Source organism: Ischnura elegans, chromosome 8, assembly GCF_921293095.1.
Source record: "Ischnura elegans chromosome 8, ioIscEleg1.1, whole genome shotgun sequence".
In the NCBI taxonomy this organism is placed as follows: Eukaryota; Metazoa; Arthropoda; class Insecta; order Odonata; family Coenagrionidae; genus Ischnura; species Ischnura elegans.
The window spans coordinates 112,172,928-112,194,083 of record NC_060253.1 but is presented as its reverse complement, the minus strand read 5'-3'; the positions used below and the strand labels follow the sequence as shown (position 1 = coordinate 112,194,083).

General features: G+C 37.5%; 1 protein-coding gene across 8 annotated transcripts in view; it reads right to left on the bottom strand.

The window, feature by feature from the left end:
- Window positions 1–21,156, bottom strand: part of LOC124164372 (basement membrane-specific heparan sulfate proteoglycan core protein-like) — a 1,400,348-nt gene that overhangs the window by 897,840 nt on the left and 481,352 nt on the right. For all 8 annotated transcript variants that reach the window (XM_046541669.1, XM_046541671.1, XM_046541670.1 and 5 more), the window contains exons 2-6: window positions 20,512–20,992; window positions 13,874–14,036; window positions 11,014–11,180; window positions 7,941–8,087; window positions 1,087–1,449 (exon numbers count right to left, since the gene is read on the bottom strand). In XM_046541669.1, coding sequence (XP_046397625.1) covers window positions 1,087–1,449; window positions 7,941–8,087; window positions 11,014–11,180; window positions 13,874–14,036; window positions 20,512–20,992 — 1,321 coding nt within the window. The remainder of the gene's footprint in view (window positions 1–1,086; window positions 1,450–7,940; window positions 8,088–11,013; window positions 11,181–13,873; window positions 14,037–20,511; window positions 20,993–21,156) is intronic.

The following is a 21,156-nucleotide window of genomic DNA, read 5'->3' as shown; positions in this document are numbered from 1 at the left end:
AAACCTATTTCTGACTGTTTTTTGGAAACTAGAAGGTGCTCAAAACTTCAAAAATTGAGGCGAAGTTTCTTGCACTGGATTTTAAGACGTACCTACATGCGGAATAAAATATCAATGCCTGGCAATATTCCATACACCTCAACGTCATCAAGCAATATTTCAAACTACACAGGATGTTGTAATGCTCTATTTCATCAATTGAATGGAAAAGAACTGAGAAATTAAAGAAAACAAAGATTAAATGACTTTACTGTTGAATTATGGCATTTTGTCACCATATTTGCCAATTCCAATCAATCATACTGATAAGATTTCCCCTATGAGCGAAGGAATTATTAGTTTTTCATAAAGGCGATAACTCACTTTCTTTTTTCCTTCGGTACAACTTGTCCTGTGGGTGAAGGGGTTCGGAATCTCCGACATATAAGGCTAGTGATATGTCAAGTCGATCGTTTCAGAGATGTCGATCACTGTTCACCATTCACTTGAATGAGTCAATCGTTAATGGTCGACTGTCGGTCACTACTTATTTCAATCTCGACCAACATCTTATCGGCCTCTGCCTTTTTAGAAGTTTGGCATCAATCAATGGACATGAGCCAATTATGGAAATTCCAAGAAATTATCTGAATGTTCAGTAGATTATGATTCAATTGAAATGGATTCTCCGATACACTTTATTTTTTTGTCACTGAATCCAATTAATGAAAAAATTACTATTAGCCGAGGCGTTGAATCATATGGTTTATGCCATAAATGACCGACCGTTTTCGATTTTGAATGATTTCCTTCGGTTGCAAATAATTCGAAAACGACAAAACTTTTTGTGCCAGGCGTTGGTTTGATGCCAGATCAATCGCAGAAGAGATAGCATTCGTGAATGTCGATGGCTCTGGACCGACCCGTCATCGTAGCATATAGGACGTGTCCTGAATGACCTCATCTTGCGGTTCCTTTGGAACACATACATTGTATAGACGGCCTAAAATACCTCTCTAGTGACCCTGATCAAAAAGAAGCCACGAAACATGTGTAGGGGTTGGTTGGTCCAAGAACCAAGAACCTCTCGAACTCAAATGTGTGTACCAGTTTCCGTTGGCGGGCATCCGACCTCGTCACTTCCGTCGGCACAGTCGCTCTTGCCATCGCAAACCTGGTCCGTGCAGATGAACGCGGAGCCGTCTTTGCATCGGACCTTGTCGTCAGCTCGACAGCGGTCCAGCGGCGCCTGCGTCGGCACTGGCACTACCAGGCCCCCCTCCGATTCCGTGGTCGTCGTCTCCTCAGAGTCATCCTCGGGCCTTCTGGTCGGCTGCTGCGGGGGTTCCGTGGTCCATCCATCCTCCTCCCCATCCTCCACCCCCTGAACTTTGACGGGCTTCTGAGTGGTCGGGGGGGGCCTTGGGGGGTCGGTGGCCGACAATTCGCTTGACCCTGTGGCGGACTCCGCTACAAGGTTCACGTTTGTGTTTTTCACGTGCGTTTATTTTTGTTTGGCAATTATTCCGATGCGAGGAACATGGAGAGGATAAAGAGGAATGGGAAAGTTAAACATAATTAAGGTTGCACATTTACGTCGTGAGGATCGCTTGGGGTATAAGATGGGTGGGGGGTGGGGGAAGTGGTTTTAAAGGGGAATTTTGAACGTAAAATATTGATAAACATTGAGGTGGCGAGAGTGGAGGAAGATTTGTCAACTCGATAAGTATGCAAGGCAAAGCGTAAAGTGCAAGCAGTTAGTTTTGTGATAGCAAGAAGCGATTGGAAGCATAAATGGAGTTATTGGCAGATGAAATGAGGATAGTCAGTGTGGCAAAGGAGATCCAAGCATTAAATACGGAATATTAAATGAAAATTCGGCAGCAATTAGCATCAGTATGAGCATGGTGAGAAATGATTATCATTATGGAGAAGAGGAAGGACATTTTTTGAGAAAAAATGGAAAGAAAAAACCGCACAGGAAAATTAGGACAAATAATCCTTGGGCAAAAAAGTGATATGAATAAATATTGAAATTGAAGGATAGCTGAAATTATTGCATGGCCAAAAATTATATAATAATGAGAACAGAATAACATATTAAGGTAACAAGTCAGAAATATAGACTTAAGCAGTAAACAAGTGTATGATGTAATAAATACAAGATACCCTCGAGTAAAGAATTGATATATGGACAAAAAGAAAAGAAATGAAAAAACTATCTTTAAACCAAGAACTTATGTACTCATGAGATGCGAAAACTATTTAAGGAATATGACTTGTTATTAGATAAATTTATTGGTTCTTTGGTTCTATGAATTTAATTTCATACCAGTATAGGAGAGCAATGAGATAAAAACAAAATGAAAACAGAAGATGAAATTATTTTTACGCTAGCATTACTTGATTAAATATGGAATTGATTGAATATTTTAATGTAAAAATTTATGTAATGTTGATTACATGACTTCAGAGATAAATTTCCTTCCATTGGCGAGGAGAAAAATATTATTACATACAAAAAAGTGAGAAATTTGGTCAAGGAAATTTTAGAATATCAATATTTTTCAAAAAATGATTGAATAAAAAAGAGGAAAGAATAAACTAATAAAAGATTAAAAACTAAAAGAACCTGTTTACGATTATAAAAGACTAAAATATTGAATACATAGAAAGAATTTTTTTGTAATTAGTGGTAAATAAAGATGCAACAGCGATTATATGCGCTAGTGCAATCCATTCTTGGGTTTACTGCTGCTTGGACTAAAATTTCAATGCGCAACGAGTCGCTCTTCTTAGAGGACGCTCTAAGCGAGAAAATGGAAGAGTTGAGGCATCCTCATGTCGGGTGTCAAGATTCTCCTGGATGAGGACAAAGTCACTGCAAAAATATCTGCGCATAATTCAATTCTAATTAGAGAGAAAGTCGACACATATAAACGGTCTTTAAATTGCAACAGGGATCATGGCCATCACATAAGCAGTGAATGGGAAATATAAAAATATGGGTGAGCCAATCATCACTTAACACATTTTATATTTTCCTACTTATATTTGATTCTTATATTCTGGGTTTTATTTTGAATTTATTGGCTTTTCGAATCCAAGGAAACAATGTTTCGGATATCCAACGATCTGCCCAGAAAAAAATGGATGAACTCATTTAGCCTCCTGAGGAAGTTTCCAGCTGGGGGAAGGAATTTTTGAGCATTGATAATCAATTTAACGCGGTAGCAAACCCGAAAATGGATTGCAAAAGACAGGAAACAGGTTAATCGGGGCCTAAAACAGCCATAGACCTTAATTGTGCCATTGCTAGATCCATCGAATCATTTGGTGATATGTGTTACCAAATGATATTTCTGGGAAGAAGCAAACAGTCACCTTACATACGACAAATATTAAATTGAAGATTAAAATATCATGCAAAACAAAGATTAATACACAAACATAAGGCATTATTTTATATTTAAAGCAAAACCATAACAAGCAGGCTCCCAAAAAATACTCTAAATATCTACATGAGTATACGTTATAACATGACAGAAAACAAAAGCCAAGGGAAATAAATATTACTACAGATTCCGATTACGCATACCTTCAATTTCCGCTGCTCATACTGATGCAACTAACGCACGGCGGAATGTTGACGCAATGGTGAGAATATGATCGATGATGATCAAGAAAAGAGCCGAATAATACAAACAGAAGTGCAAATGCCTCCTTGCAAGCCAATTTCAAAGAGATATTTCTCTTTGAAATTGGCTTGCATATATATAAATTAATAAGTGTTTAAACTTAAGAAGATCATTATAACGTTGTAGATAAGTATAAGTATTCTAAAACTCATAACAAAGCAAAGAAACCGTCAAAAATCCCGCTATTTATAATGTGATAATGTGAATATCAGAATTGAATCCTTAATTAATATTAATCCTGGGAATTACATAATAAGCCCGGTACCTAGTAATATTATGGATACATTGTACCACAAAATTAAAACAAAGAAGATGAAGATCAATTGCGATAATTCTCTTCCAAAATAAACTGCTCACGCGAAATGCACGGCTGAGGTAATTACTACCCATAATTCACTTCCCGATTCTTGCATATAAAATCTCTTAAAAACATACGCTGCTGAATTAAATTGATTTATTTAAAAAGAAGTATAGATCAGAATTGTGTAGTGGGTGAAAGCCAAATTTCTTCATATATTAAATCATAGTCTTCATTTATCGTTTGATTAAAAATAATTATTATAAGCAAGAATGATCAACGCGTTCCTGTCAATCAGCAAAAGGTATATCGGTAAGTAAATCGACGAAAAGTGCACTTCACCAAAGAAATTCTCTGCACCTTGATTTTTAAGCAAAAACTCGGTGTTGTATTTATGCAAAAGTTATCCAGTTATGTCTCTAAGCTCTGCGGCCATTTCAATCAATAATATAATATACTTTGTGCCGATTTTGTAATAATAAATTTAAATTCATAATAAAAAATGTTAAATTATATTTAAGAATTAAGTTTGGTTATAATCTATAAAAAATAATTTCTTAGGTATTGGAGAACTTCAGGAAGAGCGCAAACAAATCTGATGAAATCACAATGTTCTGGTAAAACAAGCAAGCAATTGCATTCAAAATTTAAAGCTAAATAACGAAAAGATACTAATCCATTCAGCGATTACTTTCCTGAGCTGCTTCAATCAACTACTAATATCGTACAATGAAATTTTAGCAACTTTTCATAAATGTGGTATGAAAATTTGTAAGCGTTTATATAAAAGCGTACTTCGATTCTCACCTATGTGTAACGCAAGACGTTATTTACCTAGTTCTTAGGTAAAAAATGCATTTAAATATTTCAATATTTATGGAATTTACTACTGGACAAGAATATAGCTATTTAATAACTAGGCACTAGGAAAATTATCAGCCACATTGTAATTGAGAAGAAGAGAGAACCAACAAAAATCATCCACAGACATGAATCAAGCACAATAAAACATTTAATGGCTAAAAAAAGTATCCAGAAAGACGCATTGCAGGCACCGAAATATTATGCGAATCCACAAATGTTAGTTGGTTATGGCAAAGAACTCCGAAGAAAAATTAGTCAAACGCTCAGCTATCATACTGATATGTGTGCATATGTGCTACGAGTATGGGAATTACAGATCACGTAGAAGAACAGGCATAGTTCAATTTGACCCACTAATTTCTCTTGCTTCATAAAAACTTCCGCCATCAAAATGGCATATCTCCACGAATCGGAGTGAATTAGGTTTTGATAGAGGCAAAGTAATGACTACACATAAATAGTATATTCCAGTGACAAAATGTATTTTTTTTTTTATTCGTGAATAAAATTAAAATGGAATAAAAAGTTTCCTAATATTGATCTAAATGTATTCTGACATGTTATTTGGTAAGGTAATAAAACCCCAGGGGTGCAGGCGAAGATATTAAGGACAAAATCTGACCTAAATGGGAGATGATTATGAGAGATGACTAGTTATGGGGTAAAAATCACCCGAACCGTCCTTCCACGTACAACATCCATCACAAAAATTTCAGGGAATAATTACAAAATTTTTCTTTTTTTATTACACCAGTTTGAATAACTAATTATGTATAAATTCATAAAATTTCAGATGAATGGGAAAGAAAATGAGTGGTTAAATTGATTTTGAACATGATAAATATGGGTCAAAATGAATTTGTGGTGCTAACCTTTTACAGCATACTTATTATCGATTGATTGTAATACATATAGTTGTTACATAAAGATGTTATGCACTTTTTATGAAAAAGAACAAACAATAAGTGAGTGTCCAAAATCCATTTTAATTTACTTCCTATATGGATTAAACGAATGTTAGCCTTAAAGGTGATGTAGGTAGATATTAAATTCACCATTATACATTCGTACCTTTCCGCTGAATTTTAATTTTTGCACAACATTGTGAAGATGCATCACTCGGGACATTTTATCATTTGCTAATCACAGTTATGAGAAGTCTGTAATTCAAAAGTGCCTGACGACGCCACTCAGCGGAGAAAAGTATAGCGCAAAAATTAAAATTTAGTGCCAAAGTACGAAAAACGAATGAATGAACGACTAGAATGTAACTGCCACGAAGTGAAGCTTAAACATATACACTAGATATTATGATAAGCAATTCATGCTATGCAGGGAAGATGAAAAAGATATTGTTACGGGGAAAGCGGAAATGATTGCAGCAAGGCCTTTTCCATACACTAAAATTAAGCAGAGTGTGAGAGCATTGTAAGAGGAAAAGCAAGAGGCTGCACCTGTGGATGAATATGAATGGGATAGGATCAACCAGGGATATTGGGAATTGGAATGAGGGAACTCTTTCAAGGAGACGTTTGAATGGCGATGATGACATGAACATTCTTCCACGGACGTATAAAGCAGAAAAATGGCGTCATTTACAGCAGGATATTGGCAGTAAAGTACTATTGGAATCCCATCTAGGCATTTCCCAGCCTCCACAGGTATGTAGGTAGTGGTTCAAGCTTTGCTCTCATGGAGAAGACATCTATGTACAACATGTGTTATTCCGAGGCTTATTTCTTCTGAGCATGGGATGAGGTCTATTTACATGGGGATGTCTCTTTGTGACTCGCAGACAAAGTCAACGAGACTAGGATGTTCTCTTCCAGCGCAAAGCAAGGAAAGCGAGCAATAGGCACCTTGCTCCTCGCTGCTTGCAGAAGCAGTTTATTTATTGCAGTTTGGAAGAACCGACGAGGAAGAACGTGTTATCAGCGGCTTCAGCGTTGCACAAGATTATTTTCTTAGCCTGTTTCACGAATATTTTCCCGATCACCAAGTGTTACAGTTTGAAAATGTTTAAGAAGCAGAATTAGATCGGTGCGGCTGTTATAATTACTTGGGAAGGAAACTTGCGTTTTCCTTGGAACAGCCGACAACCATTGTTACACACATTTACTATGTACAGAATTAGTTGGTATTACACTTTGGATTAAGAATATTTATGTACAAAAGACATACAAAACACTAGGAAGAGATTATTATCTTAACTTTGGGTAATATCACACTTCAGTACATATTTGCTGCAGAGACATGTTAACATTTGGACATTTACTTAGAGACACACATTATCGCAGCTGGCATAAAAACTTAGACAGAAAACGAAATCAGCTCCTTAAAATTAAGAAAAAGCATAGAAATATTTACAGAGGGATAAAATTCATTTACTATGTTTAGATTTAAATCTCATAAGAAATCACAAGCAAACACAAAATTTCCATTCAATTATCCATAAACATTATTATGAGTAACTATAAATCGAAAATGATTTATAAAATCGAACACAATATTTTCGGTTCCATATTTATATAGCTGAATTGCTTCTTTTCAGTGGGACAAGTAGGTATTAAAAATGAGCATTGGACACCACAACTTAAAAATGTCCCACTGGACTATGTGGCATGACTAGACAAAACAAAATAAGAATTACAAATATAATAATTCCGTCCAGACATTTAAACTTTATGAATATAAAAAATATGGAAATTAATAAAATAAATTATGCAAGAGTTGGCAGTGGTAGTAATGAAAAAAACAACACTTCTAATTAAGGGCCACTACAAACTAAGGGCTCGGCAGATACTGATGGCAAAAAAGCATACAAAAATTATGTTTGAATAAAATGAAAAGTGCATTAGGGAATTTAAATGGAGTAATGCTTTTCATAAAGTCGAGGGAAGAACCACATGATACACAAAAATTAAACTCATTTTTACAATTTATATGAGTATCAAGCGAAATTTTAAAATAGGAAAACGGAGAAAAAAGTATCAAAGGGTATCATTTATTTAGAGTATTCCAAGCAAAATGCCATCGGTTCCAAATGCCGATTTACATGCTACAATTCACCAAAATGGCTCTTTTTAGGCGCTGACACTCACGCAGATCGTCTCCGCATCCTTTTTCGTCGGAACCATCGGGACAGTCGTTGTTGCCATCACACCTCGCCTCGACAGCAACACATCCAGAGGAGCTGCACGGCATTTGACCTTCGGGACAACTTTGTACTGGCGAATGGAATATAAGGGCTACGATCGCACGGTCAAATGAGGTCGATTGGGGGTTGAGTTGAGTGTTTTAGGTGAGAATAGAATGCGTTTATTTTCGAGTGGGGTGAAAAGTACGTATTTTTGTGGCATTCAACAGGGCCCCATTAATATTGCATTCACGAGATAATGATATGGTATCATATATTCGTTCAGAAATGTAAATAAATACGGGGGCCATAGAATAAAGGAATTCACATTGTGTAGGCGAAGATCCAAGATTCATTTTAGTAGTGATTTAAACACGAAGAAGTTTTTAGAGTTGAAAATTTAATGAGAGATAAATGCAATTTTTTTATTACCGCAAAATATTAATCGCGAACCGTATTAATGAAAATTGGTTCATTATTCCAATGGAGTACAATACCATAGTTATATCACATGTGTAAAGTAGAAGCGCATTCATAAAATTTTTGAACGATGTTGAGCGTAATTTTTTACAGCAAATAAATAAATTTACGTGATATTCGATTATGGATTATATTAATGGGAATTTGTCGAGATAACATATGTGCATCGTTGGCGGATAGCATTTGTTCACACATGGGAGTGGAAATCCATTTGCGGCATGGAAATTCGGAGAGTTATAATACAGCATTTTAATAATTGGAAATGACAGCATCGCCGAATGATCCAAAGCAAAAATAAGCGGGCAGATTTTTTTCAATAAAAAAGTTGTAGTATTTCGTACGCAGTTCGCGCCGAAGACCACATGGTTGTGAAACAAAGAACGTACCGCGAAATTAAATTGCATTAGGTATAAGGAAATCGTAACAAAAATCATGATAGTAATTTCAAGCAGGAGATTTATTCACAGAATGAATATTTATTGAGTGAATTTCGTTCGAATTTGAGCCAGTCGGAAGTTCGCACACGATAGGAATTACATAATTGAGAGAAAAAAGATACCAAGCCACGCGCAGATTGCCACATATGAAAGTTGAGAAAAAATCCAATCATGACGTGTAGAGGGTTGAATTTTGACACAAGGCACGACAGTGGACGAACGCACATTGAAACAGATACGCAAGAACAGCACGTAGCAACAAGAGTAGTCACCAAACAGAAAAAACGGACGATAATAACGAATTAGGTGAGGGTGACAGTGCAAAGAGAAAGGGTTGCCCGAAGAAGTGACGCAAGTGAAGCGGTTGGGAATTTGCCGAATATATTTAAGCAAAAGTGGTGTAGTGGGAGAGAAAAAACGGTGAAGAGAACAAAATTAGAAAACAAAAAAAGCAGGAGAGAAAAAAATAAATGACAAACAACGTAAGAACATAATAAAGTAACATTGCCCATAGATAAGACGAAATTATGTGTAAAAGAGGAAAGGTAATGGAGGAAACATAAAACTATTGACAGAGAAAGACTTGGCACTAGAACGGTGAAATTGATCCTTTTGCTGATTTTGATAGAATGCCATTTGAAAACGGTGGGTCGTAGAATCATTTTATTTGGTGATGTTTTATGATTTTGTTGTTCATACTTGTTCGTAAAAGGCCGCCCATCATTCAAATTACAAATTAGTCTAGGTACATCCGGTTTACCTTTTGCAGCCGTTGGGATGAAAATTGATTCACTTGCAAGAAGTATTGTAATTCGAATATTGGGAGTTACTTCTATGACGTAATTTACATGAAAAATTAAAGCTCTCCCTGGTGGAACTATACCACAGTAAAAAAATGTTACTCAGTACGTAGTTAGAGTATTTATGTGCAGCTAATTTGGAGGGGATCAAACCGATATGACCGGCCGTTGGAGGGGTCAAAGGCCAAAGGATCCGCCCGTTCTAGTGCTAGCAGAGTAACACTGCACGCGGAATAGGCATATACATTTCGAAAAGAAGGGAAAAAATACAAACTATTGGCAGAGGCAAGTGCAGAAATGAAAAATAGATAAAGGCTGCAGAAATAACTTAATCGCCAGCGAATCAGCGCCACCATCACAAAAATAGTAGCAACATAAGTACTGATGACAACTGTGTCGCAAACAGGTGGGGCATGGAGACCTAGCTTGTGATAAACTTATTCTTAAACATTAAAAAATAATTCAGCACTGGAAAAAATTACCTCCATCAATAATTAGTACAAAGAGAGCCAAACGAGAATGAATGCATATAACCAATTTTAGTAAATATTTTCTTAAAATTACAAAGAACTCCGCATAGGAAAACATTCCCTACAGGATTAATTAGCAACACAATAAATAAATATTACCACATAAAGAAACGAACACATTAGTGGGCATTACAGCCGACATACAAGGAATTACATGCGTCAAATCAACACAGGTAAATACAAAATATTAAACACTGGCACAACAGTGTAGCCAGTCAGCGAATGCCTTAAAATTACTCATAGTAAATTTCACTTGAAGCACCATAAAATATAGATTAATGACGTCGTTAAGCTCGTTTTATTATAATTTCGCAGTGGTGCAAACAAGAAAGTACTTAGAGATTAATACCACGGAGTATGAATGGCAAGAAGCGGAAGCCGTGTTCGAAGAGCCACGCATCGCTGATGCATTCGTATTTTTCAGCCTTGCGCACGAGACGGTTATCTTGTCTCCAAATGAATGACTGAATATCAGTGCTTAAGTATGGACTAAAGTGTGTACTGACCACCAAATAACTGGTCAATTATGAAATTATAGCCAATAAAGCCAAGACATCGGGAAACTCAAGCACCAAAGTCATTCCGCAATGTTTCGACCTCTCGCTGCTGAGTCATCACTAGGTCGCCCAGAGCATGCGTGGCAATTCGGACACGGCTGGAGGCTCTTGCAGGAACTACAATAAACGATATAAATTCATTCTGGGAAAGGCGTGTGAAACAAATTTTCATTGAAAGGCCTGACGGGTCATAAAAAGAATGGAAATGAAGCGATTAATAAAAGGAAAACTGACCTCGAATGGGCCTGAAGATAAATCCATCGGATGAAACCTTAATCTCTCCAATGCTGTGATAGTCTCGTATTTGTTTCTCAAGAATTTGCCGCAGCGCATCGGTGTCGTTGTAGCCCAATGTGCCGAGGTCAAGGGTCACTGTGCTGAAGAAAATATCGTCTGCTTTCCTGAAAATATGAGGACGGCAATTGAATGAAACACTTCATGAATGTGGACATCCACACGCGGGGGGATGAAAATTGCGATTTAAGAGCAGGGTTGGATGGGTTGCGCGCCAAAATATGTAACTGGGCTCATTTACAATTACTCATCAAAAACTGTAATTTCTTGCAAGTTACAGGTACATGTAGAGATATAATATACGAGACAATATATAATATATAAGACAATATCCGATAACAAGAAACAGACAAATTTCTTTTCATTCATGTTTTCGGTCATCATTCATTGGTTCACCAAAACTCTCCCCACTCCCCTCACACTCTACCCCCCCTCCCGTATAAATACTGAGGAAGTGCTGGTTGAAAGTGAAAGTGACACAATGTGTTGAAACCATGGTCGGTTGCTGAGTTTTGTATTGAAGTGTAGAAATTACCATTTGCGTTTTCATCATGGATTTATTACAACATACTGTGTTCATTTGTATATTGCTTCACTTTTTTTTGAGCTCTATTATAATATTTACAATTACTCATCAAAAACTGTAATTTCTTGCAAGTTACAGGTACATGTAGAGATATAATATACGAGACAATATCCGAGACAATATATAAGACAATATCCGATAACAAGAAACAGACAAACTGTAACTGTTGATTTTTTTAGTAATATATATTATATATTACTGATAAGGCAAGAGAGGAGTGGATGGAGAGAGAATGCGAAAAGATGGAAGTCCTAGAAGAACAAGGGAGATTGGAAGAAATGTATAAAACAGCTAAAAAGTTCACAAAAAGAGAGCCAAAGAAAATAAGTAAACAAGGAATGTTAAATAAATACGGAAAGATAACAACAGGTGTTGAGGAAAACAAAAACATATGGAAAGAATATGTGAAAGAACTATATGATAGTAAAGATGATCATTCTGAGATGGAGCTGGAAGAGGAATGGGAATGTGAAGAGGTGAATAGAGGACCAAACATACTGAGAAGAGAAGTGGAAAAGGCAATCAAGGATCTCAAGGAAAGGAAAGCAATGGGATGCGATAGAATACCATCAGAAGCATTAAAGAACCTAGGTAACAGTGCAATGAGTCGATTAACAAATTTAATCAATAGGATATATGATACCGGGAGCTGGCCTGATGATCTACTTAAAACTATTCTAATACCAATACCAAAGAAATGTAATGCCAAAGAATGTAAAGACTATAGGACAATTAGTCTTATATGCCATGTTACCAAAGTAATTACAAGGATTTTATTAAAAAGAATCGAAGGAAGAATTAAAGAAAATATGGGAGAAGATCAATTTGGATTTAGAAAGGGTAAAGGGAATCGTGATGCAATAGGATGCTTGAGGATGATAGGAGAAAGAATGATGGAAGTGAATAGAGATTTGTACATTTGCTTTATTGATTGGGAAAAGGCATTTGATAAGGTTAATTGGAATGTGTTATTGAAAATTTTGAAAGACATTGGCATTGATTGGAAAGATAGGAGATTAATAAAGGAGATGTATTGTAGGCAGGTAGTAGTTATAAAAATTGGAGATGATGAAACAGAAGAAATTGGCATAGGAAGAGGAGTGAGGCAAGGGTGCTGCCTTTCTCCAGAGCTCTTCAATGTTTATGCAGAAAAAATGATGGAGAAAGCTTTAGAAAAAGCTAGAGGAGTTGTAATAGGAGGAGAAAGAATAAAAACAATTAAATATGCAGATGATCAGGCAGTGCTGGCAGAAAGTGAAGAAGATTTACAACAAGTGATGGATGATATAATGGATGTGGGGAGGGAATTTGGAATGAACTTAAACATAAATAAAACCAAGGTGATGAGAATCAGCAGAAAAGAAGGTTGTGTTTGTATATCCTTAGAAGGAAATATCATACAGCAAGTACAGACTTTCCAATATTTGGGAAGTCTGGTAAGATGGAATGGAAGTTGTACTGAGGAAATAAGAAGAAGGATATCAATAGGTAAAGGAGCGTATGGAAAGGTAAAAGCATTGTTAACAGCAAAAAGAATTCCAATACAGATGAGGAAGAGGTTTATGAAATGTTTTGTGTGGAGTGTAGTGTTGTACGGATGTGAATCATGGACTGTTAAAAAGAAGGAGGAGAGATATTTAGAAAGTTTTGAAATGTGGGTATGGAGACGAATGTTGAAAGTGAAGTGGACTGACAGAGTGAAGAATGAGGAAGTTCTAAGAAGAATAGGCGAGGAAAGAAAATTAATACATATGATTCATAAGAGGAAGGCAAGTTGGTTAGGGCATATATTAAGAAGGAATTGTTTGGAACGGAGAATAATAGAAGGGAAGATAGAAGGAAAGAGAGGAAGAGGAAGAAGGAGGATGGGAATGTTGGATGATATAAGAAGAGGAAGAAAATACAAAGACCTAAAGGAGGATGCTCAGGATAGAGAAAGATGGAGAGAAGTCCAGTGGAAACCTGTCTAAGGACAGTAATCACTAATGATGATGATGATGATATAATATTTGTAATTATGACTAGAGGAATCGATTTATGATCCACTGTGGTTGCCAGCAATCTTTCAGTATTTATGGAACCGCTGACAAGTGATAGTTATTAACTGGTTCCAGTAATGAAATAAAAGTTTGTTTGTGTTGAGTATTCTAACCTGACTTTTAATTCATTTATTTCAAGTGACACAGCAGATCGTCCACTCAGAATTGCACTTACTCAATCTTGATTAGAGTTGAGGATTGCCTTCCGGGGGTGGTCTTGTAGAGTTCGTCGACGGCATGGGTGATGTTTTGCTCGATCAGCTTGAAGGCGTCTGAAGTGCGGTCTTTCATTTCATCACGGAAGGGCTCGTTCACGTTGAGCAGGATGCGATAGAACTCTGCACGGAGAAATGAAACAATTGAATAAAGAAACGATAAATACAACTATAGCAGCACAAATGCAGATGTTCATCGAATTTAATGAAACTTATTCCGGGCTAAAACCCCCATATTCAGGCTCAGAAAATTTCCATGCAAGCATTGTATTCGATAGAAAATGTAAAAAAACAATATTTTTAGCAAATACATCGGCCAGATGATTCATACTGTTTTGAAATATGTAGCCACAAGTATCAATCCTCCTGCGGCTTTTGAAAAATTGTTGATATACACTTTTGCTATATTTTCTCTAAATTTAAAGTTTTTCTATAATTTTAAACTTTCTCTAAATTGCTCATTCATTTTTCTCCTGTTGAAGTAGAAATTTAAGTGATAGCATGTTTAATAAAAATCTAGAGGCTTATCATGATTGGTATTTGATACCGAGCATTTGATATATATAGTGCAGATTCTGTTCATTGAAATTGTCGAATAATTCCTTTTTCGGTGTAATATAGCTAAACAATTTATACATATTTTTTATTTTAACATTAAAAGAGGAAAAAATACGTTGTTAAAAACCATTTGCAAAAAAATATAAAATTGTCAAGGTTGAAAATTATTGATTAAAAAGAAACAGAAAATTTTCTTTTCATTCTTGTTGCCTGTCATCATTCATTGGTTCACCAAAACTGTCCTCATTCCCCTCACGCCACTGCCCCCCCCCCCCCCCCCCGTCCGACCTTGACCTGGGCATAAATACTGAGGAAGTGTTGGTTGTATCGCCTTGAAAATGACACAACTTGTTATTGTTCAAACTGACAAAAGTTAGATTTACCGCACTGAAGTTACACTCTCACTGCCAGAGGCGGTTGGCTCTTCGCACTGCCTGTCGACGTGAGACAAGGAATATTTCAGATCGTAGGGACAGAAAAACGTGAACATGGACCACAGGACAGTCATAATCAATTCGTCAGGAAACTGAATACATATTTATATACATTTATTCATATTTATGCAATGTTTTAAAATTAATGTAAACAATATGCATGCACAATAGTAAAAAAAAACTATTGATGATACGAGCGGTGAAAATTTTGATTGGGATTTAGTCTTGATTCTTTGTAAATAAAAGTTGGCATTGAATCGTAAACAAGCACGCTACTCAAGGACGGATCTCGAGGTAAATGTGATTACACACCAAAACTAATCTGCTCAAAATGAATAATAGTGTTTGATGATCCTCTCTCGCTCAACTAAATAGAATTAACGGCATGAATAGTACAGTTTGAAAGACGATTCATTTCGCAAATACTGTCGAGGGGCTCAACCGGAAATGAGAAGCTTATTAAGTTAGCAAATTTAATCTACTCTATTGGTACAGGGAACAGAAACACCTTGTACGTGACGGAAGCAAAAATTATTTGATAAATATTCGGAAAACCACGTGCTGTAGCACCAATGAGGGCTTTTATTTCCTTTCCAACACATGAAAGCGTTGTGCATAAGGCGGAGAAAGACTATTTAGTAGGGTATAGAAGACGCCTAATTACCCGAAGGGTATGGGATTTATTAATATTATCCCTCAATCCGAGATTACGCAGCCAAAATAAGGGAATGTCTGATTTCATGAGCCTCTTACTTTATGATTTATGCAAAGCTTAGGTCGGAAAAGACTTTAAACACGCCCCGTGTTTTCAGAAAAGGAACAAAAAAGATCTATGATGAGATGTACACGCTTCTTTTTAGTAAAGATATTATTTTTGTGTCGAAGAAAAGTTAAATACTATATTTAACTTTAATTTCTCTTAGTACATACTATTATCGCACCTTTTGAACAAGGCGCAGATTTTTTGAGAATATAAATGAGGTGGCAAATGACAACCAATTTTTACCCTGCTTGACTATTTTCTGACTGTTTACCAATTAACCCGACCAATCTCAAAAAGATTACATAATATTGAAACATTTTAACGTTTATTTCGTAGAAGTTTCGTGAAATTCGGAAAATGTTAAAAGAGGAAATTAGTGCATTAAAAACTTCAAGTTCATCCTAATGAGATGAATAATAAACCTTCGCAAGTTAAATCATATCTTTCCAGCATCTGTGCTCGGTATTCCTCCTAGTAAAGGAGAACAGAGCGACTTCTTATTGCTCGTGCGTTTGAACGCCCAGATACGCAATTCTGACGGCCGAAGTTCTAAGAAAAACATCTGAATATTCCACTAATTGAAAGGCACATTGAACTTATGTACACGACGAAGATAGATTTCATTCGTTGAAATAAAAGCAGGCAAATACTGAAAAATATACGCATCCGCGGGATAATTAGGAAAATAATATGACCAAGTTTCTCCCCGACTTCCATGAAATTCCCTGTTTTTCCATTATTTCAAAATTACTTGATAACTCCAGGTTTCCTCAATTTTATATGCAGCTCGCAACTCTGTAAAATGAGAAATAGTGCGAAATTTTCAATTTATTAATTTGTAAAAGAGATAGAAAACAACTTGAATAGCATTATTGATTCACGGAGTCCTCAAAACCCAAGGATGAATTGAAGAGGTGAGGTTTGAGCTCATCTGGAAATAAATCATTGCTGTAAAAATATCATAGGTACTTTCAGTACACTGGGGCCTGCTCCAATCTCACAGTATTCAAACCTGGTGCCCTTAGATCCGCAGCCATGCCCTCTTCCCACAATCATCTTACTTAAGTACCAAGCATAACATATTTACTTCACAGCAAAAAATGGTAATAAGCATTATTCAGAAAACAGGTCACCACGATGAATATCAAAGTGTAAGGAAATGCTTTTCTCAGGAAAATACGACAGAGGCATCATCCAAAAACAGGAACTGCTCTCTTTCTGCTTTGTCATCGACAGCGTATACTTCGCTCGAATACCGCATTCGGCGACATCGTCGGGAAGCCACTTCCACCACTATCATTGGCTTTCCAAGAACTCAAAAAGCAAAATATTACGAAAGAATAGAGAAGGTTATGCTACTCCACTTCCACTTGCACTGCGACATATTTGTGACTATCGCTTCAGACGCGAAACCACGGAAAGCGTTTATTTACAAATGATGAGTCACCGGAGAGAGAAAAAGAAGGCCTAATGACTATGTGTTTTCGTCATGAGTTTCCTCGAAAGATAATACAGGACCGCATCCCGTCTAGATGGATCACTCTAGCTGGAGTTCATATCTATATCTGGGGTTCATCCACGTCCACATCCTACCGCGCGAGCCGCCTTTATAAGCGAGTGGAGGGGGATTTAAAAACATCAGCCATTGACCCAATAAATATAGATGCGTGGACGAAGTTCCTCCTAGAATTATTGGCAGGAAAAATTAATGCCTACACCAAACCGTTCAGCGAAACATCTCGCATAACTTATCATTGCTCGCGGACCAGAAAAATAAGAGAGTGAGGCTCTTATGTGATGTTCTCCGTGTCTTTTTGAGAGATATCTCATCCTGACTGCTCAACAAATCTAAGCGCACCGCGTATACTCCGAATCTCTATCGGCTTCCAGCCTCACTTGTTTAAAACCTGTGTTACCTCTCTTTTTGGACGTAACAATTTTTTTTTACGAATGGCACAATTTTCTTTTGTAATTTATAATAATATATTAATTTATAATAATAACGTTATAATCTTAATATTTCCCCAAGTCACATTCCATGCGATCACTATGGCCGCACTAGTGCAATAAAGCGCTTCTCTTTTACTTTTTTTCCGATGTTCTTCCCACAGAGCCGTCCATCTCTTCTCTCCTTCAAATTGAATTCTCACTCCTTCAATCAAAAGATAATTATTGATTCATTTTCCTTTGTCAAAAATATGATTTCGTTATTTCAAGTGGCTGAGCGCCTACAAAGTGGGAATACGGAAGATACGAGTTCGAGTTCCGGTCAAAGCAAACCACGGTGACATTTTCGCAAATTAAACCCTATATCAAATTGAGAAGTTACAGCACATTCCATTGAAACTGTTGGTGTTCATTTTGCTCATATTTTGACGTCTCGAATGTAAGTCGAAACACATTACCACTAATAGTTTCTGCAGAAATTGCACGCAGACGTAATGAATGACTATTCAAAATATTAATACTAAATTTATCCATTTAACTTTTAATTTCAGAACAGGGTGAAAGGTTCTATCATTATGTAATGGAAAAATAATAACACTAGGGATGTTCGGATGAGGGGATGCAGGGTGCTTCATCGTGAGCAAAAGGAAATTCCCCACTGAGGGGAGAAGCAGTGGCTATGCATGCTACGATTACTAGGAAAGATATGTTAGTGGATATTTGGTTCTACATACCCCGAATGCATCTGTTCGCTGCAATAATAACTGAGAAGCCATGGCGTGAAAGATGTATTGGTGAATATTTGGTTCCACATTCCCTGTACGCACATGTTTGCTGTGTGCATATGTATATCCGTACATTTCCGGTTTAAACTTATATTCTTTTTCCTTGCTTTTGTAGGTACTTTTCACTCAGGTATGTGTTTACGATATTCAAGGATTATTTATATCATATGCACCATAATTGAGAGTAATACAATATTTTGGGTATAATTTTGGAATTTAGGCGGAATTTAGAATTCTTATGTTTAGCATTAATTAATTATTTTTTTATAAATTCACCAAACTTATCTCATACACCAAAACCGTGTTTTTATTAATAGTGAGTACCAATTTGAAAACGTACATTGCCGATATAAAATTGGCGCTTGGGGAAAATACGTAGTTTCTCTTTCTGCCGCCAGATGACATATCGGCGGAGGCAAGACGAAACGGCGCCTAGCGGACTTTCTCGGAAACTTTTCAATCGTTCGTCTCCGTATTCAAAAAGAGAAGCGCGAATGTAACCGCTAGATATATAAGATTAGATTTTACTGGTGATACTCGATAAATAATATCGCTTATAAGGAGTTCAACCAATTATTTAACCAGCATTGTCAGATTAAAAATTTTGAATGCAATCCACGATTTTGCCTCGCGCACCCCCTCAAGGGTATATGCATGTTTTCATGTTCGCGAGGGCCAGCATTTAGGCAGTTTTAGGCAGCTCAGAAAAACAAAATGCTCAAAATCTATAAAGCGTTTTCTTCATTGATCTCGAAATGAACTTAATGAATAAAATACGTTTTTCCAACAGGTGGCGCTTTTCAAAGTATATCGAACTAATTTTTAGTACCCTGAACCCAACTACCATATTCATCATCCCTTCAAGGGTTTATGCTTGTTTCCATCCCCCCCTCTACTCCTCCCCAAGACTTTGGCAGCAAAAAAATAATTAAATCAAAAAATTGGAAAGGGCTGTATGATGTCCACCAAGGTCGAAGACGTAAGAGGCTGAGCGAGGGGATCCACACCCCCCCCCCCCCCGCCCCGAAATGAGAAGGATGGAGAAATTATTGCCGCAGGTAGGTAGGTATTAGCATCGGAGGGGTTATTAGGGGGTACTTGGGCTGCCTTTACCCACACACTTTCATCAATTCGCATGCAAAGGGGAAAAATGTATTTGATTAAATCAACTTTATTTTTCCTTTACGTAATTCTGAGAGTCAAATTCATCTTTAGCTATTGTCCGACACTGTGAAATAATGCGATATCGAAATGGAGAGTCAAATTGTTACACATTCCCCTGGGCTATAGAAGTCTCCTCAGCAGATGTATCGAAGGTATTGGTCACAAGGACATTAATTTCGAGGGGCTAACTGGCCCCCCTCATGGCTCACCGTAGTGTGAATCATTCCAATGAGCCGTGACCAAGTGGCCCTCGCATGAAGCCATACTCTCTTATCATACAATATTATTCCCATTACCGGTTGTGTCAAGTTTACTAAACCTTGATCATTAAGGAGTTTATTAATCCTTAAGGATTGATCTTGTTCCCGCAAAAATTATCGATCCATCTTTTTTTTAAGAATTAATAGCTCACGTAAGCGAGAGAGATGGAGTCCTGCGAATTATCCGTCCAGCCATAAACATATGTTTAAAAAATACGAAACAGAAGCGAAAAAAACTACAACCTAACAGTTTAACAATACTTTGATAATCACAAAGCCATATTTTTGCCATCGCTAATAGAAATAGAAATTCGGCAGGCAACTTTTGCTAGTTTTGAATACAATGGAGACACCTCCCCACCCCCGAGAGGATGATGCATATGCGTCACTGCTGTCCGATTGTGGATTAAAACTTCCGCTGTGCGACATTCCGCATTGCGCTATGGGTAATATGCCCATGTATCTGCACCTACTATTACCAAGTACATATTATACTGTCGAGCGTGACGCCCAGAATTATTTTCTCCCCCATTGCAGAATGTGTGCACCTATAGAAGCTGACACTTCAACTGCCACGACATCGAATGATTCTAACATCACACCCCCTTTATCGAATGGCATAGTAATCCCCAACGGAAAAAGGATCCATCAGATCCCATTGCAGTTTTTGAGCATGCAGGTACTTACGCTGTCCTCCGCTGTACACCACTGGTGTCGTCGTGGTCTCCACTTTGGGCTCCGCCGTGGACGACGTTTCGTCCGCTGACCCCTCGGGCAGTCCCGACCCCTCCATGTCCTCGTCGTCCACGCGGGTGTCCAGGTCGTCGTCGTAGGTGGGCTCCGTCTGACGGGTGTGGCGGCGCAGAGGGGTCGCCGCGCCTTCCGTCGCTTCGGCTCCCTTGTCATGGTCGCTCTCTTCCACCGATGCGTCCACCTCCTCGCAAATCTCCACCTCCTTCGTTTTGGGCTTTCCCCAAAAGAAGGCCGGCTTCTCGGTGATCACCTCGGTGCGGCAGACTCGCTTCTTGCCGGGTGCAGGGAGCGGGTCGTCCATTTGGTAGTCCGGCATCGCCACTTCGCTCGGGTGCAGCAGTGCCACTTTGGGTGCAGTGAGGTGCTTAGAGGATATGGAGAGGTCATCGTCGAACACCAGGTCATTGTCGGAGGGCTGCAAAAGAAAGAGGCGACGTGTTACTACAAAAAATGTGGGAAGATTTTCGGGAGCAAAAATAAAAGAGAGGCGCTATTTCGCACTCATCAGACCACACTCTGAATGCGTAGCGAGAAAATGGGATATTCGTGAAATTAATAAAATAGATAAAAAGCTGAGCT